General features: G+C 40.0%; 2 protein-coding genes across 2 annotated transcripts; one reads left to right on the top strand and one right to left on the bottom strand.

Moving 5' to 3' along the window:
- Positions 1-6,916: 6,916 nt before the first annotated feature.
- Lrrc10 (leucine rich repeat containing 10) lies at positions 6,917-8,218 on the top strand. The gene has a single exon (XM_003476079.2). The coding sequence runs from the start codon at positions 7,010-7,012 to the stop codon at positions 7,847-7,849; it is 840 nt and encodes a 279-aa protein (XP_003476127.1). The 5' UTR covers positions 6,917-7,009; the 3' UTR covers positions 7,850-8,218.
- Positions 8,219-13,289: 5,071 nt separating this feature from the next.
- Cct2 (chaperonin containing TCP1 subunit 2) lies at positions 13,290-24,901 on the bottom strand. Its single transcript, XM_003475927.5, has 16 exons — positions 24,765-24,901; positions 23,858-23,932; positions 23,709-23,774; positions 23,012-23,123; positions 22,400-22,476; positions 22,175-22,287; positions 21,145-21,347; positions 20,214-20,314; positions 20,000-20,127; positions 18,636-18,739; positions 17,721-17,840; positions 17,240-17,368; positions 16,814-16,917; positions 16,301-16,400; positions 15,185-15,326; positions 13,290-13,556 (listed from the first exon to the last, which is right to left on the bottom strand). The coding sequence occupies exons 1-16, from the start codon at positions 24,765-24,767 to the stop codon at positions 13,526-13,528; spliced, it is 1,608 nt and encodes a 535-aa protein (XP_003475975.2). The 5' UTR covers positions 24,768-24,901; the 3' UTR covers positions 13,290-13,525.
- Between the last annotated feature and the right edge of the window lie 1,983 nt (positions 24,902-26,884).

The following is a 26,884-nucleotide window of genomic DNA, read 5'->3' as shown; positions in this document are numbered from 1 at the left end:
TATCTCATAAATTTGTCCTGGAGCACCAGGAAACCAAACAACTCCACCTGTTCCAACCCACTGCCCCCCCCATCTGCCCCCGTGAGCAGCTGTAGGCGTGGCAGGCTACAGTGGCCCAGGACAGGAGCCACTGGTGTTTACTGAGACCCATGCTATGCTGGGGCCTGGAGCACCCAGGAGAGCAAGCAACACCACCCCACCCCACCCCACCCCGCTCCAGTGAGCAGCTGTGAGCGTGGTAGGCTCTGGCAGCCCAGAATGGGAGCCACCGGTGTTTACTGGGACCCGTGCCATGCTGGGACCTGGAGCACCCAGGAAACCAAGCAACCCCTCCCTGCCTGGTGAGTGGCTGTGAATTTGGCAGGCAATGGTGGCCCAGGACAGGAGCCATTGGTGTTTACTGAGGCCCATGCCATACTGGGACCTGGAGCACTGGGAAACCAAGCAACCCCTTGCCCCCTGGTGAGCGGCTGTGAGCGTGGCAGGCAATAGCGGCCCAGCATGGGATCCACCAGTGTTTACTGGGACATGGCCATGCTGGGACCTGGAACACAGGGAAACCAAGCAACCCCTCTCCTGTGGTGAGTGGCTGTGAGCCTGCTGGCACTCAGGCTGAGAATCAAACATCTTGTCTTCTCCACCACCCCTCCTCCCGCCCTGTTAGCAAGTGGGAGCCAGTGATCTGGACATCCCTTGAGAGGCTGACCACAGGCAATGTAGCAAATAAGGGGAATTTCCTTCTACCATCTCTTTGAAGGCAAATACTTTTATGCCTGTTTTGCTTTGTTCTAATTAATGGTATTATTTTAGCCTGTTTTGTTTTGTTGAACTTCAATATACATGAAAGTATGGTCAGTTATACGAGAGACTCTACAACAGCCATTAGTGAATTCCCTATTGTCTGGTTTTGAAGACCCAAAATGACTTCCTCATTCTGTTCAGATCAGTTTTATGCTATGTTGTTTTGTATGAATTCTCTGTATGCGAAGACATGGACAACTATGTGGAAGAAAACAAGAGACAGTATGATAGATAGTAAAGATCTCAGGTCGTCTAGCTTTGAAATTTATATCTCTTACATTGCTTTCTTATATCCTATTGTGTTCTGTTTTGTTGTGTTTAATTTTACCCCCTTTAAAAACATTTTAAAAAAGAAATTAAGAGCAATTATGTCACCATTGGCAATAGCAAATAATAATAATGATAATAAAGGAAAAAGAAAAATTAACAACAATGATACAGTCAAAGACAAAATGAATATTGATATACCATGAGAACCAATAAAAATTATCATCATCCCAACCTTTACAACAGAAAATAGATCTGTACTAATAATATTGACACAAAGACAAACCAAATATCAACAGGGAGTAAATATCTATTAAATGCAACAACTATACCACCATTAATAATAGAAAAAATCAGTAGCAGCATAGTCATCTAAATATCTTTAGATTAATAAAGCTTAATAGTAATACTAATAAAACAGAAATGATGAGGAAGGGAAAAAAATGAAAGCAACTTTAACAAATAAAGAAAAAGATGAGTTGGGGATCTAGCTCAGCTACATAAACACCTGCCTGGCAAGTGCGATGTCCTGGTATAGCTCAATTCCTGGTATTAAAAAACAAAAGCCCAAGGAAAAGATGAGAAGACGGAAAGTAAGGCAAAGGATCTAATTAAAAAGTAAAAGAAAGTTAATAAAATTAGAGAAAAGTAACAGAAAAGAGTGAACAAGAAATAGAAGAAAAAAGTAAAAAAGAGAGCAAAAGGATGGGGAAAAATTTAAACAAAAACCCCAAACTGTCATAAACCAACAAAGAAAAAGGAAAGTCCCCAGGCTTCCTTCACGCTTTCCCAGGGCCGGCAGCGCTGGAATCCACAAACAGGGAGAGAGATGGTGAGAGCTGCTAAGTGAGTTTAGTTTCCGCACTCAGACTTTCAGTCCAGCTGCTGGGACCTGCTCTGCTTTTCCAGCGGGGTGTGGTCAGTAGTGTCTGCCCTCACCTATATGCTGCTGCTCCCAGTTTCCATGTCCCGCTGTGTGCCCCAAATTCTTGCTTTCTCTACCTATTTTTACAGCCTGTGGGTTTATGAGACGGCTCCCTGCTCCAGAGGTTCCTTTTCTGTACAGCCTAGGCTGTGGCAATTATCCAAGCCAATAGTATCCCTGATCATGTTGGCAGATACAGAAAGCACACAGACCACTAAGCTCTGTGCTGGATGAATTGGCCAGCAGAGGGATCGGGCAGTCTGGTGGACTTAACGCCAGCACTTTCAGATCCCGTCCCCTCCAAAAACCACTCACTACCAGTTTGGCTTCTCATCATGGAAGGCAGAATCCTTTCTGGTCTGAGTTTAGATTTCTCAGGGAGTCTGATGTCCAGCCCACACCATTTCCACAGCTGTCTCTTGTTGTTCCCCAGTCACTGTGGTGAAGTAATCCCAGAAGCTCTGAAGTGTAGTTCTGTGGTTTCTGATTCCTGATTAGCTTAGTTTTAAATGATTAACCCCTTCCCCAAATGGCTCCTGGTTAAAGACTCTCAAATCTGGCAGGCACTGTGATGGATTTCTGCTTTAGTCTGCCATGCAACAGTTACTTTAGAGTAAAACCTCACACTGTTTTTGCAGCTTATAATAACTGTGGGCTTTTCATGGGGCTAGCACCACTGGCTCAGTCTGTTGCTTGTCTCTGGCACTGCTGATCCTCCTGCAGCTTACCTTGTGTTTGCAAAGACAGGCATCCTCGGTTAGCACTCCAGCCTGCTTCTTTCTATTCTCTGTGCTGTCTTCAGCTTCTCTGTAGTTTCTAATTTTCCAGGCAGCTCTTCCTTGGTTTCCAAGATCTATTTTTTTTTTCTTCATTAAGTTGCTGTTTTTCAGTTGTCTTTGTTCCATGTCAGAGAGAGGCTGTATCTTGCTGCTGGTCTTAACTTGCCAATTTTCTTTTCTTTTTTTTTCTCTTTTCATGAATATTATGCCATCTAAGAGGAGGCACAACATTTGGAATACAAACTGTAGCACAAGACTACCTGGGTTCAAATCCTGCTCTGCTGCCTGCTAGCTTGTTCAAGTTACAGAATCTCCTTGTTTCCTAATTTTCTTATATATCAAATGAAAAAATGAATTGCCTATACATTAGCATTGTTCTAAGGCTTAAGTGGTTAACAACACTATGCCAAGCAACTTAAGTACTATATTTAACTCTCTAAATATTACAGTATAATTAATTGTGATTTTCTTCTTCTCTTTCCTGTGCTGTTTTTTGTTTTCTTTTATTCTATTCACTTGCATTTCTATTTTTTATGTAAAAGCCTTCCTTGTGTTTGGTTATTATCTTAGTCTATTTTCTGTTATAACTAAATATCTGCCATGTCCCGCACAGTCCTCAAACTTCCTGGGGAGCCAACAGTGGAGGATAAAGAAATGAGGACAAGAAGCAGAACGCAGAAAGCTGAGGTCAGCTGGAGCCTTCTCTCTGAAGGGAGAAAAGATCTGCTCAGTGACTGCAGCTACACACAGGAGGCTATTGTTAGTAGAAACCCTTCTGCCTCGCAACATGATTGTTCAGCTCACCTCCGAGATCTCTGGCTTTCTTGGAGCTGGAACAGTTCATGCATGTGGCTCACCTCAGGTGCTCTGTATGTATAATCAATCCCCAGATTCAGTCACTGCTCACAATACCTGTGACTAGTACATTTAAAGAAAAGAGGCTTATTTAACTCACAATTTGGGAGGTAAAGAGCAGAGTACAGGCATCTGCTAATTTCCGTGATGGTCTCATTGAGGATGGACCTCATGGAGAAGCAAGAAATGAAGAAGGGCCAGTCTTGCTCTTCAGCAAAACCACCCCAGCGGGAACTTATCTACTTCCACTAGACCTGTCCAGAGGCTCTGACCCACCATGCCCACAACCTTGGTGCTGCCATACTGGGGACTGAGCTTTCAGGCACATGAACCTGAGGGCACATGAACCACACTCAGACTATAGCACTTAGCTTGCTTATACTTAGGGGCTGGCATTAAAATGCAGAATGAAAGTTCTCTCTGTAAGGGCAAAGTTTGTCAACTAGTGTGTACCAACAACAAACCGTTCCCCTTTCCCTGCCCTGATAGAATTGGATACCCTGTGAGGTCAGGATCTTATTGGTAGTTACAGTATTCCCAGAATCTCTAGCATAGTAGCATCAATAGCATCTCTAGCATCAATAAATATTTGATGTCATTATTAAACCTCTCTGAGCCATACTTTTTTATATGAAAAGTGCAGTAAAACATTTACCTATGCTAGAAGAATTTACAGCCACCTAAAACACCTAGCATAATAGTATTTAATGGATACTCAATATATAACTAGCAATATTATCACTATCATTTCCACAGGCAACAGAGCTCCTGCTTCATGACTGTGCTCACCACTGACCATGCTAAAAATAGAGGGAAGTATGGTACTTGTTGAGAGGCTAGTTTACTTATTAGGTACAAGTAAAGCAAGGAGAGGACTCAAGATAAGCGCCCTTGACATTCAGTGTGTAGAAATCCTAAGAACACTGGCTTCAATACTGATCTCGAAAGCAGAAAGTAGATAGTGACGCTGCTTCACCAAGTATCTCAGTGAAGCCACCATTCACACGGATGTTCTTGCTCTGTTTATCACAATAAAGGATGGGAGGAGGCCCAACGCCTCGCGCACCCAAGACTAGAGTTTTTAAACTTAAATAGTATGTGCTATAATCTTTTTAATCAATCGGTACAAAAAGATGCAGTGGAAAAGACAGCATCCATGTCACCTCCAAATCTTCATGCAGGTTCTTATTATCAATATTTTTAATGTATACACTAGAATATATGCATAGTTTTTCACAGATAGAAATCATTAAAAATACACTGTTCTTGATCTTGCTTTTTTTCTTCCCAATTTATCTTTCCAAATCAGTACTATGTAGAGACTTACCTCATTTTTAACAATTACACTATTCATAAGGTAATATAACAGATAAGTCCCCAGATCTTAATGGCTTAAAGTTTACTTTTCACTTAAATCCAATTGGGAGTTGAGTGGGGAGTGGGAGAAGGCAGGTGTTTTGCTCCCAGCACTTATTCAGGAATCCAGAATGACTCATGGCCCTGCCAACTTGAACATGTGACTTCCACATACTTGGTAGCTTCTAAAGTCACCCTGGATGGCAATATCTAGCTATGTCTAAAGGTGATGTTAAGTGCTGTTACCCACAATCCCACTGGCCAGGCCTGGAAGACCCCTATCCTAGAGCAGTGCTAGCAGTTCTGGCCGACCGCTACTTCCTTGCCATGACTGGACACTGCACAAGAGAGGCGTAAATATCTGACCAACATTTAAATACATCTGTCACAACTGCACAGTAGGAATGCATCCTAATTTAGTTACGATTTCTTTCTTTTGATTTATTTATTATTTATTTATTTTTGGTTTTTTGAGACAAGGTCATGCTGTGGAGTCCAGGCTGGCCTTGAAATCACTATACGTAGCCTCGGCTGGCCTCGCATTCCCCGTGGGCACTAGCCTCCTTAGTGCTGAGATTACAGGCATGTGCCACCATGCCTGGATTTCAACTTTTGAAGGATAATTTTCCTTATTGCCTCTGTTTTTCTCATCTTTTGTCAAAAGCAAGGTTTTGCTGGGGCAGGCAATCCATTGCTAGAGGACAAACCTCTTGCTCATGCTAGGCAAGTTCTCTACCTCTGAGCTGCATCTCCACCCAAAGGCAAGTTTCTAAAGTATGGAAAAATATTACCTGATAAGAATGAAGAAATAAGCAAATGCACATCTATAACCACTGCTTCTGGGTATGCACCTGGTCCAGCTTTGGCTTGGTAGAAAGAAGACTATCAACTGAAGACCTTTAAGCCATAGACTATCAATGGAAGACCGGCATGTCTTTAAAGGATGTATGCCTTTGACTTAAGGACATTTCCTGTACAAATTAGTGGATCACTGCTCTCATCTGTACTTCTGGTATGAGAACATTTACAATAGGATTAGGAATATAGCTCAGCGGCACAGGGGCCTGCCTGGCAAGTGCAAGGTCCTGAGTTCAATTCCTAGTACCAAAAAAAGGTGTTTACAATAATAATATTATAAGGAACTTTTTTTTTTGTCTTTTTCAGTTTTTATCGGTACCAGGGATCGAACTCACAACTGCCTGCTTGCAAGGCAGGTGCTTATGCCGCTGAGCTAAATCTCCAGCCCCTATTATAAGGAACTTTATGTACATTATAAGTAATCTAAATGTCCAGCAGTGACATGTACAGTGTTGAAATCACTGTACCTCCATATAATGGGATAGTATGCAGATGTCTAAAATAATTATTTAGATATCTGAAACAAAAATATGTCCATGACATATTATAATAAAAAAGACTCATATAGTATAATTTTTTAAACAAGTTGATCATTTGTAGTGAAAAGGATAGAGGCCCATACATCCAAATGTTTACAATATTTGTCTCTCAGGGCTGGGGATTTAGCTCAGAGACATAAGCACCTGCCTTGCAAGCAGGCAGTCGTGAGTTTGATCCCCAGTACTGATTAATAAATAAATAAATAAACTGATTAATAAATAAATAAATAAATAAATAAAAATTAAAAATAAAAAAACAATATTTGTCTCTCTATAGTACACCAATTTGCATTTTTACTTTCTTTTGTATCTTTATGCAATATCTCAATATTTTATTATTAGAAGAAACAACATACTTTCAGCTTGAAATAAAGAGAAAGAGAGCGATAAAGGGGATTAGGTGATTAAAGGCAAGTATGCGTGTTAGGCACAGCCTTCCAGCCCCTGCTGCCTGCTGGATCTGTCATCTGACACTCAAGTTGCTATCAGGAGCACTCTTCTCTGTCAAGGTGACTGGCTTTTGTCCTGCTATCTCTAGGTTATAAGGAGGGGAGGGAAGCCTCAGGGCAGTGAGCAGAACAGCCCCACTGGTGAGTCAGTGGGCAGGGGCTCCCTGTCTCTAGCTGCACATGGGGAACATCATCAGGGCCCTCATGGCCTTAATCCCTGCTGACCGCTGCCAGAACTACGTGGTCAGAAACCTCCAGGAGATGCCACCGGACAGGACGGTGGATGTGAGTGGGAGCCGGCTGCGCCGTCTCCCTGGGCATGTATGCGCATTTACAGAGCTCGTCAAGCTCTACCTGAGTGACAACCATCTCAGCAGCCTGCCTCCAGAACTGGAGCAGCTGCAGAACCTGCAGATCCTGGCTTTAGATTTCAACAACTTCAAGGCTCTGCCCCAGGTAGTGTGTACGCTGAAACAGCTCTGCATCCTCTACCTGGGCAACAACAAACTCTGCGACCTCCCCAATGAGCTGAGCCTGCTCCAGAACCTCCGGACCCTGTGGATTGAAGCCAACTGCCTCACCCAGCTGCCAGATGTGGTGTGTGAGCTGAGTCTCCTTAAGACTTTGCACGCAGGCTCCAATGCCCTGCGTCTGCTGCCAGGCCAGCTCCAGTGTCTCCGTGAGCTTCGGACCATTTGGCTCTCGGGCAACCTGCTGACTGACTTCCCCACTGTGCTGCTTCACATGCCCTTCCTAGAGGTCATTGATGTGGACCGGAACCGCATCCGTTACTTCCCCAGCCTGGCCCACTTGTCAAGTCTGAAGGTGGTCATCTATGATCACAATCCTTGTAGGAATGCACCCAAAGTGGGCAAAGGTGTGCGACGTGTGGGAAGATGGGCAGAGGACACGCCTGAGCCTGACCCCAGAAAAGCCAGGCGCTATGCATTGGCGATGGAAGAAAATCAGGAGCAGCAGGCACCTGTCCCACCTCCTGTCCTCCCTCCTTCCAGCTCCTAAGAGCTGTAGTTGTAGGTCAGGCCCAAGGACCCTCTCCTGCATGCTCTGAAGACCTCTCATTCGACGGGAAGGGATTCTTCTGTGGCATTGGAAGGGGCTATTGGAGAACCAACTGAAAAGCCATAAAGGAACACTGAGAAAACAAACGTCCAACAGCATGTCTTTCAAAGGGAACTTGTGCCTTGTCAGTATCTGAGCTACTCAGAGTGAGCATAACTACTTCGCAGGAAAATGGTTTCTCCCAGGAAGTATCTTGAAACACTGAAGGATGAGAGGGGCCGGGAGGGACACTGACCTCCTCCTTTCTGCAGCAGTCGCTGGTCATGAAAGTCGTGAACTCTTTAAATAAGGTACTTGTTAAAGAACCCACTGAATGTTCAGATGGCCTGTTTCTAGCACTTTGCAGGTTTTCTTTATTGTGAGTGACCGTGAATAGTATCTATGCATTGTTACTGATCCAGGCTACTAACAATAGGACATTTCTACCTACTCTATCGAATTCACAGAAAAAAAGCTGTTTGTTTTGCAAAGGCTCCAGATGAAACATGTTCCCCAGCAGTTTAACACCTTTGAAGACTCCCACTGGAGAAGGCTTCTTGGTGGGGTCCAGGTGCTAGTGGTTCACATTGATTTTGCTCATTTTTCCTTAAAAGTCTGGCTCAGGGTCTGCTCCAAACTATGTATTGTCACTGACAGCCTTAGGAATCATCTGGAAAATAAGACTTCTGAAATGTAGTCTCACTAATGTTAAGTCTCAGTGATTCCTAGCCAACCCCCTTCTACCCCCAGCAGAGCCCTCCTGTTCACCAAAATGAGGCTGAATGGAATCCCTGTCCTCGGAGAAAAACCACATTTCTAGACTCATACTAAGTGAAGGGGGGTGGTGAGAACTCTGTTCAGTTGAATCTTGAATTGCAGGTTTTGGTTATGCTAGCCATCTCTCTGCCCTTTGGTCTCAGTGTTTTTGTTTTCGTTCCCGTTTGTTTTCATTTTTAAAGACAGGGTCTGTTGACAGAGCATAAACCTATAGTATGCTGGTCATTATTTTTTGGAAAGGTATGAACTTTAACCTTCCCATGAATACATAAACTTCAGAGAAATTGCTGTCAGTGTTAACATACCTTTTCAGAAACAAGGACACAAGAAGCGTTTTTCTAACCAAAACAAACTGTACTGAGCTCTTAAAAAGTACTGTTCCCAGAACAGCATCTTAACCCAGCAAAATTTTGTTCTAAAATAATATAACGAAGCAGACTACTTTTATGTGTGGTTTTGTACTAGCAATATTTCTTGCTGCCCTAGAGGAATTTCTATGATATCACATAATTTCTTCCTGTCACCAGTCAAGCATCTGCTACCCACCAATCCAACTGCCAAAGGATCCCTTTGGTCATTAAATTTAATAAGCTTATGCCTATAGGTAAATCATATTTTTCCTTTAGTAATAAGCCCAGATTTCAATTTGACAGGATTTATAGTCTCTTTTCATTCCTAAGCATGGAAATAAAATACATACTCAGTGCTGAAATCAAGTATTTGCCGGTAAGAATTTACCTTCTAAGCTTTAGCTCCACCAGAGCTTATGGATTGCTGACTTCTTTTAACCTGGCTTCTCTACCATTACCCCCAAGATTAATGACTCCACCTTTTTCACCATGGCTGCAGGGTATAGCCATAAAACAGAGAAGTCAGTTGATCCATAAGAGCTTGTACTGGAGGAAAAAAAAAAAGCTTTCATCGCATAAGCTAACTGTTCTGAATCAGATGTGGAAATTATGAATATTTTGGCTTAAAGTCAAGCTGTTTTCTCCTAAAACAATCAATATACAACAAATAAACATTTCTCAAATAATATGGTTAAACGATTTTGCTGTCCAAACATGTTTTCACTGTAGGTTTTCAATGAATTTTATAGTGTATCAATGCCTACTTCTATTTCTGTAGTTCAATTTGATATTTTCTGGAGACACTGACATCACAGGCAGTAAGATAAAGGGAGAATGTTGAAGCACTAAACAGAACTTTTTTTTACCCTGAGTGTTGAAACCTAAAGCACTCATGTATCAGAGGGTATCTTGTATCTTGAGGTACTGGGGATGGAACCCAGGGCCTCACACATGTGAGCCAAGTGCTTTACCTCTGAGCCACACCATCAGCCTCCTCCAGACCTTTATATAAGGCTTTTAACTTCCAGAAATAAGAGCAAGGCCAATTAAAATAAAATGGATTCTATGAAATGAATCTGCCATCAAGTTTTTCATTTTGTCTTAAAATGTAGCACAATAGTTTAAGTACATTTAAAAAGGGGCATTTGTCCTAAAAATCAAGTGAAGTGAAGCAACTTTAAACTGAAAGCATGCATCAAACACACAATGATCCAGCAGTCTAGTATCCTGGATAACAGCAGCCCTCAGACCACCGGCTTTATATCCCAGCTGTGCCTTTGTTGGCACTGTGTACCTGCTTCATCAGTACAATGGTAAAGGTCTACCTCGTAGGGCCCTATAAGAATTCAAACATTTACTGTATTTAAAGGGATAGAACAGTAGTTGGTGTGTGACAATAAATGTTCATATAACATTCTTTTACTACTATACGAGGTAGCCTAACACTTATATTTACTCCAAAGTCAGTATAATTTCTTGCTTGGTGGAAAAACATAAACTATAGAATCACAGCCACCACCACCCCAAACCCCACCATGAGTAAATTTTTCAGCCATAGAACCTAGTCCTGATAATAAGAAATATAACTGCAATTTGGTCAAATGTTTCTGGATTACCAAAGTTCAACACACAGACCTGAATACCATGAATTCATTCTTTAAATTTCTAAATGAATGCTCTTTGTGTCTTCTGTGGATTCTGAATTACAAAAAATCACCAAACTTGAATGGTGCCAGATACTTTACTGCCTTGTCATTGCAAAAAGAAAAATGTATATTCTTTCTAATCTCATTACCCTAAAAGAACACTAATGCTTATTAAAAGAACAAAGCATACATGCCTTTCTTGCTCTTTTTGAGCTGTCCATACTCCTGCAGAAGAGGAAGCAGGTCTCATTTAGTTTTGCATCCCCAGCGCATAGTGAGTTCTGTCATGTCACTTGAATACTGAAGATTTTATCATACAACCAGCCCAGACGAGGAGATAGGCTGACACTATTAAGGTCTGGTAGTATCTTCAGGCCCTTATGTAAGTTAATACACTTAATCCTTTTCATTCTCCTCTGCAAACAGGAGTTACATACTGTTTACAATTTTAAATCAGGGAGTTAGGGATTTAATTTACTGGCAGTGTGCATGCTTAAGATGTATGAAACCCTCAGGTCCATCCCAGCATCAAAAAAAATTGAATACGTTATCAGGAATTTATTTTTATCTTTATTTTTCATATGGGGGAAATAGGAAAAGTCCTATAGTAATTCTATGGTCTTAAGACTTATGCTTTTATTGCTCTAATGTACTCCTAAGTAAAGGCTGATTCGGTAAGTTTTATATAGAAAGCTCTATTCATTTTCATCATTCAGGGTCCTGACAAGAATCTGCATGACTAGACAGAATAAAGTACAGGAAAAAACTAGGCAATACTATTGCAGACAGTTACCTACAGTAGCCGATGTTACTCACCCATAAGGCTGAGTGAACAGGAAAAAGAAATATATACCCAAATCTGTTAAGTGCAAAGAGCCCCAAAAGAACGGCTGCCTAGCAAAGATATAGTATGTCTTGCAGAGATGCAGCTACTCCCAGAAAAAGCAAAGACAGGAAAAGAGTAAAGACCACCTCTTTCCATTTGTGTCAGCACCTCCTGAGTTACACCACGGGGCACCAGCCCCTGGGAGATGTGACACAGCTAGCAAGGGTAAGCCTCAACAGCTTCCAAGAAGGAAAAGGATGACCTCAGCACATCAATTACCAAAGAAAAACAACCGGTTACTAGATTCAACAACACAAGCACTTAAAACAACTTTCCACACAGTGATGGTAACCACTGTAGATTCCACATTATTTTTACTTTTATGGTGCTGGGAATTGTACCCAAAGCCTCACACATTAGGTCAGAGCTCTCCCACTGAGCTGCAGCACCAGCCTATTCTTTTCAAAACGGTTTTAAACTCCATCCTACAACCATTACAGGAATTTTATCTACTAAATGAAAAGATTTAAACATTTGTACACTTGGTATTTTTCTAGGCCCAAAACCGCTAACGGCTGTTAATGGCTTCAAAGATGAACTCCAGAAGTGCAAGCAGGGCTGGAGAAGCAGCCGAGTGATTAGGTACTTGCCAGTCACGTGCAAGGCCCGAGGCTCCATTCCTGGCACCACAAAAGGATCAGGAAAGGGGCCTGGGTGTATCCATAGATAATGAAGTCCCCACACTTCTCTGTTTTTAAACTGTTAGGACTAGAATACTTGCTGGTCTATCCTTTTTAGCATCTTCAGAGAAAACATACCCAGCTACACTTTGATACTAAGATGTAATGAACCCTAAGTTATCTACATCCCCCTGAAATGGTTACAGGTTTTGTCATGCTTCTGTTCTGCTTTAACATAGGGTTCAAAACTGACCTATGCAAAAATCATGGTTTTAGTCTTGGGGAAGTAGGCAGTTAAAATGGGCTCTCACTAATTAGCTCAGGCTGGCCTTGAACTCGCAAAGTACTGAAAACATGGAGACAAATTTTCTCAAGATTGGGGTCTATGCTGTCCGGGCTTACCTCAAGCTCATGGGCTTGCATGATCTTCCTGTCTCAGCCACCTGAGTAGCCAGGACTATAGGAACCTACCACTGTGCCCAGGAAGAACGTCTAGACACTCCTTTGCTCCCAAGGTTAGTGCCAGTATTATCTTTGAAAACCCTTTTGCTCCTTTACTGGACCAATCCTCAATGTTACCACAGAAGACAGCTGGTCTAACTATGTAAGTTACTACTGTGGCTTCTCGTTTCCTGTACATTCTCCACAAGTGTTAACTTCCAAACTCAGCTAAGGATAACTGGGCGGTTGAGAGCTTATCTAGCATGTATGAGCTCCCAGGCTTGATCTCCAAATACAAAATAAAAAATTTACATATCTGAAGTTCCCTTCAAAAAAATCCAGTACTACCGATACATATTCTCATCTCCCATCTACTTACCAAAAACAAAACCCTTAACAAAAATCAGTATATTCAAAAAATTTAGAGTACTGAAAGAATAAGGTACTTTCACTACACAAAACTGAAATGGGTACTAGAAGTTATGTGTGAGAGAGCATTATCTATGACCCAGCAACAAAACTAAAAGATTAATGTATGGTGTTTATCACATTTGACTTGGGCTTACATTAATCAATATATTCATTTCATAAAGTGTAAGATCAATCATTAAGTAGAACACTTCTGTACCACAAATCATTTCCAGTTAGTAGATTTTAAACAGGCACATAAGATCATTAAGATTAAGTACTCTTTAAGTTTTTTTATTTTAGTGACTGTAAGAGAAATGGACTTTTATTATCAACTGAATTGTATGGAAAATCAAACAGCAAATAAATTAGACCTCTGTTAAAACAGAAGATCAACTAAATGTAAGAATATAATGGACACAGATAAATATCAATTCCACAGTCTTCTTTACGAAATTAACACAATTCTTCTGTGAACTGGTCCAGGTATCAACAACACATGGGAATGCTTAACAGGGATGGTGATCAGGAACACGTTTCCTGTAAGAAAAAAAACATAACTAAGAAAAAAGGAGGGCTAGAATCAATCCCCAGTAGTACTGCCACCAAAAAAAAGTTTACAGTAAAAATGAAAAACATGATTTTAACTCAAGTTGTATACTAAATATAAAAACAGCCAGAATCCTAATTTTATCAAAATCATTATAGTTCAATCTTATGTAAGAAGGATCTTTCTATCTCATGACTAACATTCAATTACTATGTTATCAGTAATAGGACATTAGAAAACGGGGAATATGAAGGGCTGTAGATACTAAGCAACTTTCAACTTCTCAATCCTACAACCTACTTAACCAAGATATAATCTCCAGAAAAAGGTTAATTCATGCTGGCGTGTGTGTGTGTGTGTGTGTGGGGGGGGGGTGTATAAAGTATATAAACATTACCCAATTAGTCAAAGATAGTTACTGTCTTTGTAAAATGACAAGATATTGTTCTGGATACTGTAGATAAAAGCTACGGGATCAAAACTGCTGCTGCCAGCCTGGGCTACAATGTTGAGTTCAAGGCCAACCTGAACCATATAATAAAATCTTGCCTCAAAAAAAGACCAAAAACAAAAACAAAACAAAAAACTGCCACCAACAGATAAGCTGGTACTTGGGTAGGATAACTCACTCTAGAATGCCAATATCCCTCGTACCTTTTATTTTTGGAGGACTATATAGTGAAGAGGCATATAAAAATCTTTTGGAAAGGGGACAATAGGGGTACTAGGTTAAGTTTTTAATTTGATGCTTTGAGGAGCTCAAATTTAAGAAACAATTTCTAAAGGCAAACAAAATAGTGATCAGACTCCAAGAGTATTATACTAAGGTTATACAGAGGTAAACCTTCCAAACTCAGCAGCTTATGGAAGAAGCAGAACACTAATCCGCATCAAAAAGTCATTATTGATTCAGGGTACAACTGGACATGGGGGCACATGCCTATAATCCTAAAATCTGAGAAGGGGATGTAAAAGGATTCCTGCAAGTTCAAAGCCAGCTTGAACTACACAGCAAAATCCTGTCTCAAAAAAAAGGAAGATAGTAAACCAGGCATGGTGCTATACCCTTGTAAAATCAGCCCTCTTAGAGGCTGAAGTAGCCATGATCTGAAGTTCAGACCCACACTGGGCAACTCAGCAAGACCCTGTCTTTGTAAAAATAAAAAGGAGCTGGCAATGTGCAAAGGCCCTGAGTTCAATTCTTAGTACTGAGGAAAAAGAGGGAGAAGATAAGGGGAGAGAAGGTGGGAAAGAAAGGAGGAAAGGAAAAAGAAAAGGAAAGACACGAATGTATGTGGAAGTATACCGAGAGCAACAGCGGGAGCTGGCTGACCCTGGCAGAGACACAGGCACCTACTGCAGCACTCCACACTTCCTACACACCCCACAGCCCGGAGTTCCCTGGTACGTGACTATACCAAGCCCGAGAACTACGCTGGCTGTTTCCGTGTCTCTTTCCTAAGCTTTTCTGACATAGGTCTATGAACTGTTATTATGTATTTTAAATAACTTGGATATACTTTTAAACTAGGCCATGTTTCCATTTCCATTAATTATAATTATCTACTTGTAAACAGAGTTCCCTGATTTTTTCTCTGAGAATAAACATGTTCTGTACCTTGGTGCTGCTTTGATGATGTTATCCACACGCAGAATCACCTCTGCTGCTTCTGCTGCACTCAAAAGAACCTGTCGCTTCACTTGGAAACTTTCCGTTATACCCAGCACTGCCATATTTCCAATAGTACCTTGCTTCATATCTAAAAACACAAGAGACATATCTACTAAATACACAGTTGCTTAGCCATTGTGGTATGAAAACCTAATGATTTACAATAAATAAAACTGAACGTGACTGTCCTAAAAAAAAATTACACCAACATACCCCTCGATTTAGTTAGCAATCAGTCCACACGGTACTTGAGGAAAGTCTTTTAAAAATTAAAAAGCAGGGTCAGAGACTTAGCTCAGTGGCATAAGCCCCCGCCTGGCGAGCGTGAGGTCGTGAGTTTGGTTCCAGATACCAAAAATAAATTAATCAGTAATTTGTCTTTATACCTACACATAAAATTATTATAGCAAATCAGAATCCTAAGAATTTATAAGTCATCTCTCCAGTTTTTGCTGAGAATCTTACTTCATCTTTGGAGATGACAAATTTCTTATCCAAGAGTAGGATTATCTGCCTTTTAACAGTTCCTATAATGTCTTGTCACAAAAACTTGCAGTATTACATTTTCCTTACTGGTCACTTTTATCTATGGATTATAAATCTACACTCAAGAATGTTACTAAAATAAGGTTACTCTAAAATTAAAAGTTGACATTGATTATATTCAAGAAATATACTGTAATCCTAGCACTTGGGATAGAGGCAGAAGAATCATTGCAAATTCAAGACCAATAAGGGCTACAAAAGTGAACTGAAGACCAGTGTTAACTGCATAGTGAGACCCTATCTCAAAGACAAAACAAACAAAAAACCCCAGTATAATACAGTTTACATTTACTTCAGAATACAAACATTATGTCAATATATATGTATCAAACTACTTACAAATCTTCTAGTTTTATACCTCTTATGGTAGTAATGAGAATATGGAGGTAAACATTGTCTCAGTATATATACATATAATTGTTACACAGGGTCTTTTATACAGTCATCCTAAGAATTTTGATCTCCTAAGAGAAATGAATGAGTTACTTTTTACTACAGTTCCACATGATTACTTACCTAGTCCAGCAGTTACTTTGCCTTCACTGTGAGCGGCTCGGAGTTGGGCCACCAGATCTGCACTGTCATAACCTGCATTGTCAGCTATGATGGTGGGCAACTATGAAACAAAGACAGCAGGTAAGTACCTACTCTAAGAACAGTTTATAACTCCTACCTAGAAAGATAGCTTTTTAAACTATACATGTAATACAAAGTAAAATCTGCATCATTTTAATCATTAATTCTGGAGGGGAGATGAGACAGGGTCTCACTGTGTAGCACAGGCTGGCCTTGGGCTCACACAGCCTCCTGCCTTAGCCTCTCAAATGCTGGGATTACAAGTGTGAGACATCACACCTGGCTAGTTATTGATCTTGGAAAGTGTAAAATCCAAACCAAACTTAAAAACTGTATGAGCTAGCTCATTTTCTTCAAGTCAAGAGTGTAACTGTTTCCTAAGATAGAAATATGCATTCATTTTAAAACAGTATGCACAAAATTTAAGTTCAGAGCTTATTTTTATTAACTTGCCATTCTCAGGGCTTTAGCGAAGGACTCCATTGCAACAGCTTCTTTTCCTGGTGTTCTATTGGCAAGCTGTGTCACAGCATGAGCCATCAGCATCTCAGAACAGCCTACAAATTAATTCCAAAAAACTACTGTTATGCCTAATTGTTTCTAGAAATTGCTGACTTCCCTTAAGACAGCCAAGAATTTTAAAATTTAAGTTCAAAGGCCATAGTTTCTGCAAGAACCACTAAAGCCATTTAAAGCTTATCACACTTTAAGAAATAGTGTTTATTACTGGCTGGGGATATAGTTCAGTGGTGCAGCCCAGCATGCACAAGAGTCTGGGTTCAATCCACAGTGCAACAACAATCAAAAAAAAAAAAAAAAAAAAAAAGAGAGAGAGAAAGAAATACTCTTATAAGTGCTGATTATTTTCTAAATACTTACCTCCTCCATAAACTGTTCTAGGGTCCTTCACGGTTTGGGCAAGAACACAAAGAGCATCATGCAATGATCTTTCCGCTTCATCTAAAATTTGTTGAGTGGCACCACGCAAAACAATGGTACAAGCCTCACCTAAAGTTAAAACAAAATATTCTTATGCCACAGTGACCACTTCCTAGTCATAGAACACAAAAGTTTGCCTTCTATTATTTATGTAGCTGTTGGTAATTTTGAGGTCTGTAAGCTGCTGTCCTTCACTACATGTTTTCATTCCTAGTAATCCATGTTCATGATTCTCAATCTCAAGAAAAAAAAAAAAAAGCTAAATATATATGCTTCACAAAGACCCAGTAAATACGAAGTAAATCTCAAGTGTTAAAACTTACAACATATCATATTCTAGTGCTGGAGAAATGTTTTTGTTCACTTCATAGAGCCCAGCAGAAATTTAAGCACCTAAACCAAAATCTACATCATTTCTTACCCAGGGCAACCCCAGAGAAGTGAATGAGTTTGTCTTCTCCAATCATGACTTCTTCAATAAGTTTGCAACTTCCAAGCTTCACCAGTTCTGGATGATCAAAAGTAGAGGCAATTTCACCACCTATGAACATAAATAAATATTAATGAAATGCTTAGATTTAAAATTGGCTCTCAAGTAAGCATGAGAAAAGGACTTAGCATCTTTAATAATACAACAAAAAGTAATCCATAGCTATGACAAGCCTGATATATAATTTGGTAGCTAGTTAAAGCATTCCTTAGCTGAAATTCAAAATCCCAAACTGAAAATGTACTACCACAAGGGAATATTCCAAATCTGACCACATGGCAGTTCAGTCAAAATGCAGGTATACTGAAACATACTACATAATATCACCACCAGACTGCATATCACGTATACAAAATATAAATGAATTTCATGTTTAAACTTGGGCTCCTTTCCCAAGTTCTCTATGCATATACAAATATTCCCAAGTAAAAAAATTCCAAAATCCAAAACACTGATTTCAGATAAAGAACACTGAGCTCCAGTGGCACACTCAGTAAACACACATTACTTACACAGATAATATAACAAAATTAGCAGCATCCACAAGTATAAATCAGATTTTAGAGTAACTATTTAGACCCTAAGCTCCTTAAAGATATTTTTTCATATTCCTAACAATTTAGCAACCCTCATAAATCCCAATAATAACTATATTTTTTAAGCAATTAACTCCTGTTAAACCAGGTGTGGTGGCACATGCCTATTAATTCCAGCATTTGGGAGACTGAAGCAGGAGGATCACTGCAAATTTAAGGGCAGCCTGAGCTACAAAGTGAGCTCAAGGCCAGTCTGAACTGCATAGTGAGACCTTGTCACACACAAGAAATTAATTCCTTTTTCCCATACCTGTGACAAGAGCTAGGCGCTCCACACCTGCAAAATCTGCATGCTCAATAGCCATGACACCAGCAGCACCAAAGAGCTGTTCAGGGTAATTATAAATTAACTGCCTGCAAATAAAATACATAAAGACATTTACACTTAAAACTGTCAAAATAAATTAACAAACACATTCTTACCTCATCAAAAGTCAAAGAAATACAAGAACAAGTTACCATTTGCAGCTATGCAATTTTAATTGTAATGAAGCTGCATTAGCACTGAAGACAGCTGCTGATTATATTACTGTTGACCAAGTCTGGAAGTTAATTCAGTAGTAACGCATCAAAAACCTTATCCACTGGGGCTGGGGATTTAGCTCAGCGGCATAAGTGCCTGCCTTGCAAGCAGGCAGTCATGAGTTCGATCCCCGGTACCGATAAAAAAGAAAAAGACAAAAAAAAAAAAAAACCTTATCCATGTTTATATGCTTTAATTCCTGGTAATCTTCAGCCAGAAAACTAAATGCTGCTTCTAAGAATTTTCATAGACTATACCCTGGCCCTATCTATGGTTTCACTCTCCTAGGTTTTAGCTACTCATTGCCAACTAAGTTCCAATTTGTTTTCTGAAATATTTAAAGAAATATTTAACAAAAAACTTCAGAAATACTTCATCAGTTTTTTAAACCATGCCCACTCCTTAATAGCTTGATAAAATCCTGTGCTGTCTAGCTGCCTCTTATGCTCTAAACTGTCCCCCTGAATGGTATATCCACAGTGCATGTTCTAGCCATGTGTTAATCACTTAGTAGCCATCTAGACTTATCACTGATGTATCTCAAGGTCTCTCTCATCAAATAACCTGTAGACCATATGATGTCACAATGCCTAAGTAATTCACCTTGTTTCATCTCACAAGAAAGGTGAATATAGTATAATAAGGTAACAAAGATACTGAGACAACACTCATGTTACTTTGGTTATAGTGTAGCTGTAATTGTCTTACTTTATTATTAACCTCTTATTGTGCCAAGTTTACAAACTGAACTTTTTAATCTTCGCTAAGCATGGAAAAAAGTTATCTAAACAGTTCAATACTACCTGTAATTTCAGCTATACACAGGGCATCTTGGGGAACATATCTGCAGATAAGGTAAGAATACTGTCCAACATAAAACTTGGCAGTGATTTAAACACCCACTATGAGTGTGTGTAAAATTGTTAATCATAAAAATCTGTAATTTTTTTAAAATTTGTATTTTTAAGCACAAATGTTTAGCAGTTTCTGAATAACATGTCATTGACTCAAATATAAAGTGCTTCAACAAATTTTTCATACAAAAATATCAACTGTTAAGATTACAAAAATTTGTTAGCATAAACACAGACCTGTTAATAAAACAATTTATTCCATGCTTAAGAATACGTTCAACTTTCTCCTTCATTTTTTCTTTTTCTGCATGTTCTATTTCTGCAACCTTTGCTGTAGAATCAACTCTTACTCGGGAACCAAATATCTAAAACAAAGAAAAAAATAAGCATAGCATCTGCTTCATTATTCTAAAAACCACCAATTTAAATTTCAAGAAATGTAATTACATACCTTTATTTTGTCAGTATCCATTCCAGTATTTGCAATAAGAATTTTGGCATTTTCAATTCGCTTTGGTTGATTTACTCCAATTTTTTTATCCAACAGAAAGCCTACCATAAAAATAAGGACACTTCAGGACTACAACAGTAAATCTTATAAAGCTGTCTAGTTCAAATTACTAACCAAAAAAATTCACTTAAGTTTGATTTACCAAGCTCCTAGAACAGTGGTGATGAACCGAGGGCACATAGGCCACAGTGGGCTGTTCCTTATCACTGAAACTTATAAGGTTTCCTATCACTGCCCTAAAATCTATAAAGCACCCATTAAAGCAATGATCTCAAACATCAATTTAGTGGGTTATTTAACAACCAGACTTGGAGGTCCCATTTACTACCCAGCTACGGGCAAAAGGATCCCAAGTTCCAGGTCATGCTGGGCAATTTAGTAAGACCCCATCTCAAAATAAAAAGGGCTAAGGACATAGTTTAATTGCCACTAACATTAAAAAAATGTAATACAAGGCAGGCACAGTGGCACACATCTGTACCACTACCACTCAGTGAGGCAGAAGAAGGAGGACCAAATGTTCAAGTTCCATTTAGGCAGCAACTCAAGAGACTTAGTAACACCCTGTCTCAAAAAAAACAAAGACTAGGGGTGTTGGTCATGTAAAGTTCCAGAACTCAATCCCCACCAACTCTAAAAAAAGACTACAAATGACTTTTTGGGGTAGGATGAAATCTAGAAACTGTAAGAAAATGCCAAAAAGGAGTGGAAAGATGAAACACCAGGCCACTGTAACAAATAGATTAATGTGACAAAAATGGCTGCATGACTTGTTCCTAAAGACAAGATTCCTCACTTTATAAAGACAGTATTCAGCCCTCAGAAGCTAACCAAAGTCGTTTCCCATACTGGACACACATCACATGCGTACCTTCATCTAAATAGGAGTCTGCCAGACTCCCTCCCAGCTTCTTGATGACATGTATTGCCTCCAGATTACCAGAACCTTTTAGTCTGAGAACAGCTTCTACAGCTAATTTGGTAAAGTGGTCTTTGTGATGAGTAAGCAGTTTTGAGGATAACGTCGTCGCCGCAATATTCATCAAGTCCTCACGGAACTTAACTTCATCAGAACTAAGTAAAACCAATTAGAACAAAAAAGTATCTGTTAGCATTCCTCAATTCTATTTTACTTTTCACAATTTACCTAGCTATTCAAGTCAACAAACACTCCTAACACTTATCAACAAATGACACTTTTCCCTGCCAAACTGTAGAGGGTAGGATGGGGCCATAAGAAAACAAAAGATTTCAAATGATGTTAAGACAAATTGGGGAAACAAGCGAACAAGCATTTTTTATGCAGCTAGTGGGAGGGTACATTTTTTCTGGAGGTTATCTGGTAATATACATAAAAGTCCCTTACATCATGTATATATCATTGGACCCAGCAATTATACTTCTAGAAACACTTCTTGAATAATACATTTATCACATTATAAAACTAAAACACAAATCTCGGGCTGCAAATTTAGCTCAGTAGCATGAGTGCCTGCCTGGCAAGTATGAGGTCATGAGTTCGATCCCGAGTACCAAAAACAAAAGTCTCTAATGATAGCTATGTTGTTATACTAGTCATATACTCAAATGCCTTAGTATTACAAAAAAGTATCAATACCCAGACACATACTTGTTATCCATGTAGGTGAAAAAGAGGCTAATAAACCCTCTTTACAGTATAACTGTTTTGTTTGCAAATTAATCTGGTTATAGATGTAAAAACAGAAACCTAAACTTTCATTTTAGTGGTTAATCTGGAGAGGGATGTGGGTTTTAACTGTTGAGGTAGGACAAAGCAGTAGGATCAGACTCTGATTCTGTATGGGACATAGATAACTCAGTATGACTGTCAGTGTTCTCTAGGTTAAATATTTATAATTGCAGCATTTTAGTATACCAACCCATGATCTACTGCAGAACTCAAGAGAGCCTCTCTCGCAGCCTTTGTAGCTTCTCTCCAACCGGCAATGATGGTCTGTGGATGAATCTTTTTTGCAATTAAAGATTCAGCTTCCTATTAATAAAGTTATACAAATAAATTAGAAAAGACTTGATAACCTCTGAGATTCAAAACTGTAGCAGGAAAACCAATAAAACAAGGTTAAAAGCTATCCAGTTGCTCTTACCCTTAATAATTCTGCTGCTAAAACAGTAACAGAGGTAGTGCCATCTCCAACTTCATCATCTTGAACTCTGGACATGTCTAGAAAAAAAAATTCGGCATTAACTCAAATTACCTCTCTGTAGTTTAACAAGTTCTACCCAAATACCCCTTCTAACCTAAATCTCACTTGTCTAGGTCTCTCATCTGACATGTGTTGAGGAATTCTTTTTAGGTTTGAAATGCAAGAATTTTATCCACCCCATCACCACAGTCTGAGTATATCCCCAAAAGTTCACATATTGGAAACTTAAACCCTGATTAATCTCTTTCTCTCTCATCTGTATAATGCTTTCTGCCACGTTATGGTAGCCACAATGTTCTCAGCCACCTTCATCTTAATTTTCCAGCCTCCAGGACCACAAGCCAAATAAACTTTATGATACACAAATGAGCCAGTCCACTTTGTTAGATCACCACAATACAGACCAAGATAACCATTACATGCACTTCTGAAAACTTATATTTAACTAATGACAATAATTACACAAATAGTGATGAAATCCCTATAGTACATTTAGTCAATATGGCCATTCTAGTCAAAACATTGAGCAAACAATATTATCTTCAGACTCACCAACTAAAACTTTAGCAGCTGGATTGTCAACACCAATGTTTTTTAGAATAGTGGCCCCATCATTGGTCACCATCAGAGAAGCATCTCGTCCACTGCTTAAAAGAATTTTGTCCTGAAGAAAATGCATTTGTTTCAGATTAAAATGTAATTTGAAGAGGGTATGTGAAACAGAAACAAACTATATGTTGATCAATGAAGGTATAATCAGAGTACTGAATACTGACAATGAAAAAGCCAAAATACTTACACTGAAATTTTAAACACAGCTTATAGAAAAAGTACATATAACCATCACATATTCATAATCTGCTTCATGAACATAGGTTAAGAAACTATACAATACCCAAGATACAAATATCTAAAAAATACAGAAAAGTTGTACATTCAAAGAGAGAATAGGACTGGGGATGGTCAGGACCGTGATTTTCAGCAAGAATATATTTATCATATTTTTACAATTAAATAACATGAAAAATTGTTAGCTGTATTTCCACTACGGGACACCAAACAATACTCCTTCAAAGTTTATTCGTAGCCAGCTTGGGGAACATAGCAAGGAGCCAATTCAAGTAAATAAATAAATCTATTTACTCCTATCCAAGTACTAACCAGGCTCGACCCTGCTTAGTTTCCAAGATCAGATGAGACTGGGCGCATTCAGGGTGGTATGGCCCTAGACTAAATCTATTTTTCTTACCATGCCCTTGGGTCCCAAGGTGCTCTTTACCAAGTCTCCAACAGCGATGGCACCAATAAAAGAAGACTGGAGTAAAAATTAAGACATGTCAGAATTTTATAAAGACAAAGGTAAAATTTAATATTTAAAAGAATGAAGAACAGGTTTACCAGACGCGCTGTCTCTGCTCTCTCTTCATCAGCCCCAGCTTTGAAGATGTTAACAGGTGCAAGGGAAAGGGACGCCTGAGAAGGAAAAACAAGAAACATTTGGCTTGCATATTAAAAAAAAAAAAAAAAATATATATATATATATATATATACACACACACACACACACATATATATATATATTTGCTTTTTATAACCAGGGTCTCTATGCTATAGTTCAGGCTGGTCTCGAACTCGAGGCAACCCGAAGGCTCTGGAGTGCAGAGATTACTAGCGTGCGCCACCACGCCTGGTTTACCAATACTTACTGTAGGTATCTAAGAGAAAACTCACTTACAACATAACAATTTCAAACAAATTTTCATCCAGTAGGCATTTATTTAAACGGCGGAGAGGGTCTTAGAGAGAGCCAGAAGTAATTACACACAGTTACCGCAGTAGTACTGTTATGACAAAACTAAAGACAGCGCTACACTAAGGATGAGGCGGCCAGAGGCTGCACGTCGCGGGCGGGACGGCCGCCAGACCGGGTCCTCCATCTTCCACCCTCGGCGGCTCCCACTAGTCCTCCAGGCCCCGCCCGAGGAGGGCGGAGCTGCCAGGCGCTAGAAAATTCTCTGCTCCAGGCCAGGCCTAGGTCTCGAAATCTCGGGGTCCCGGGCTGCGGAGAGGCCTCATCGAAAAGAATGAGGGCTTACAAACCAGCCTTGCTCCTGGGGACCGTGGCGGGCTCCGTCCGCGGAACCGCGCAGGCCTCACGCCGCGGCCCGCGCCATGTGGAAGCCGGGGAGACAGAAACCGAGCGCCTGCTCGCAGGTAGAGCAGAAGGAACAGAGGCTGCAAGAGCACAACAGGGCATGGGCAGGGCGCAGCAGACAGGCGGTAACAGGCAGGGAGCTAGGCTCACCATGGTTCCGTAGAATTCCGCACACAATCCAGTCCCTCACAGCTCTTGCCTGGTAGCCGGCGTAAAGAGAAGAGAGGAAGTGACGTCACAGCCCTACTCCCAGGGGCGGGGTCCAGCCTGCTAGTGGCTCCGGCCAGCCGGGGGTACCATTTTTGAGTAACGCCGCCCGATGAACCGGAAACGCAACTCTGCACGCCGAGGGGGCGGGGCCTCAGCTCGCGCTCCGGCTCTGAGCGCAAACCGCTGCACGAGGTAGGGGCGGGGCAGGGGGTTTAGAGTACAACCCTACTCCCAGGAAGAGGCTGCGCTGCGGGGGTTGCCGCAGCAAAAGGGTTCCCAGCGATGGCGATCCACTTATAACTATAAAAAAATTCACAATTTTGTATTCAAGTCTTTTCTTGAAAAAACAATGTCATTGCTTCTTAGCGGCAACTACTTAAAGGTTTTCGGGTTATTTGGTGTTTTTTTTGGTTGCTTACCAACATTTCTAAATATTTTGTTATTTCAATTTTAAACATTATTTATTGCTACAGAGGACAACTTGCTTTCCTTTTATCGAATCTTAAAATGCTGCTTCCAGTTGGACGCCGACTGCTCAGAATGACAAGGTCCTGTGAACTCTCAAGGAGACATTATCTTTCCCTGTTTACCCATGTCAGGAGGTTTTGCACTTCACTTCCTCCCGACCCGCAATAACAGAAATAATATGCTTCTCCAGGATGCTTCGGTAGAGATCAAGTTCCATCCCAAATACATCAGTTTATTAAAAACAAACTTAGCTTATTTTTCCCTAACTTGACACCCTTAAGATGTCTAAAGTAAAACGTTGTGCTACAAGAAATCAAAGAAAAAACCATGCCAGTTTTTTGCGGTGATGCAGGCTGATAATAGTGGCACTTGGGAGGCTGAGGCAAAAGGAGCTTGCAAGACAGAAGCCAGCCTGAACTACACAGCAAGACCTTGTCTCAAAAAACCAAAAAATAATGCATAAAGTAAAATACAACAGTTGGTTTTTTATCATCTACTGATACTCAACTTTTCTTTCTTTGACTGATCACAGCGAACTCCAGATGTGTGACCACTGCTAACACTGAGAGTATTTTCAGTTATTTCTAACGAGATATCCTCTCAACTGGGTTTTTTTTTTTTTTTTTTTTTTCTTCCAGTTTTTACGACAGTCTCTGTGTAGCCCAGGCTGGCCTTGAAGTTGCAGCAGCCCTCCTGCCTCAGCCTCCCAAGTGCTGGCATTACAAGCATGTACCGTCATGCCCAGCTCAAATGGGCCAGTTTATACCAGAGGTCAGCAAGTTATGCAGAGTCAGATTCAGCCTGCCAACTGCCTTTTGTATGACTAGAGAGGTAAGAATAGTTTTTATATTTTTAAGTGATTGAGGAAAAAATAAAGAACATTTATGAGACATGAAAATTACACTAGACTCATATTTTGCTGTCCATATACTTTGGTTGGAACATAGGCATGCTCATTATTTTCCATACTGTCACATTATAATAGTAGAGTTGTGCCCTCGAGAGCTCAGTGGTTATGCCAGAGACCACATGGGCCCACAAGGCCTAAATTAGGTACTGATTCTTTACAGAAAGCACTGACTAACTCTGGTATATGTTATCTTCAAGACCCAATGTGAAAAGGGGTGTTTGGGCTGGACAACTGGTATTTTAAATCAATGAATAGCTTTCTGTTTTTTGTGGGAAGACCTGCTCTTCTTTCAGGAAATGTATTTTGATGGACTCATCCCAAAAGGCATCTGGGAATGAGAAGAGTAGAAATGAGAAACAAAGCTTCTTGATTACAAGTGTTTGCTGACTCTGTCCTTTGGTAAACTGGTCATTCTACAAACCTGTTGATATTGCCTGTGTGGCTCGTCTGCAACTCAGTGAGACCCTGTCTCAAAAGAAAATTTTAAAAGGCTGATGATATAGCTCAGTACTGTCTGGAGTCAATCCCCAGTACCAGAAAAACAAACACTCTGTCTGTCTCTTTTTGTCTCTCTCTCTCTCACACACACACACAAAGGAGACCCATAAATTCATAATATTTAAAACTTGTTTATGTCTTGACTACTGGTGAAATTATTGTTGACAGAAAATCAGAAATTATC

This window comes from Cavia porcellus, unplaced genomic scaffold, assembly GCF_034190915.1.
Source record: "Cavia porcellus strain 051 isolate PalLab524CR breed Dunkin Hartley unplaced genomic scaffold, mCavPor4.1 scaffold_8, whole genome shotgun sequence".
Classification (NCBI taxonomy): domain Eukaryota; kingdom Metazoa; phylum Chordata; class Mammalia; order Rodentia; family Caviidae; genus Cavia; species Cavia porcellus.
Note: the sequence above shows the minus strand (reverse complement) of the source record. Positions and strands in the feature narration are given on the sequence as shown.

Coding starts and splice junctions, on each gene's coding strand:
- Cct2 (XM_003475927.5), bottom strand. Junction 15,327..16,300: donor CAAAGTAACTGCTGGACTAG/GTAAGTAATCAT, acceptor TTGTGTTTTTAG/ATATGAAGCAAGGTACTATT. Junction 13,557..15,184: donor ATCATCAAAGCAGCACCAAG/GTACAGAACATG, acceptor TTTTTCTTACAG/GAAACGTGTTCCTGATCACC.
- Lrrc10 (XM_003476079.2), top strand. CDS start 7,010: ATGGGGAACATCATCAGGGCCCTCATGGCCTTAATCCCTGCTGACCGC.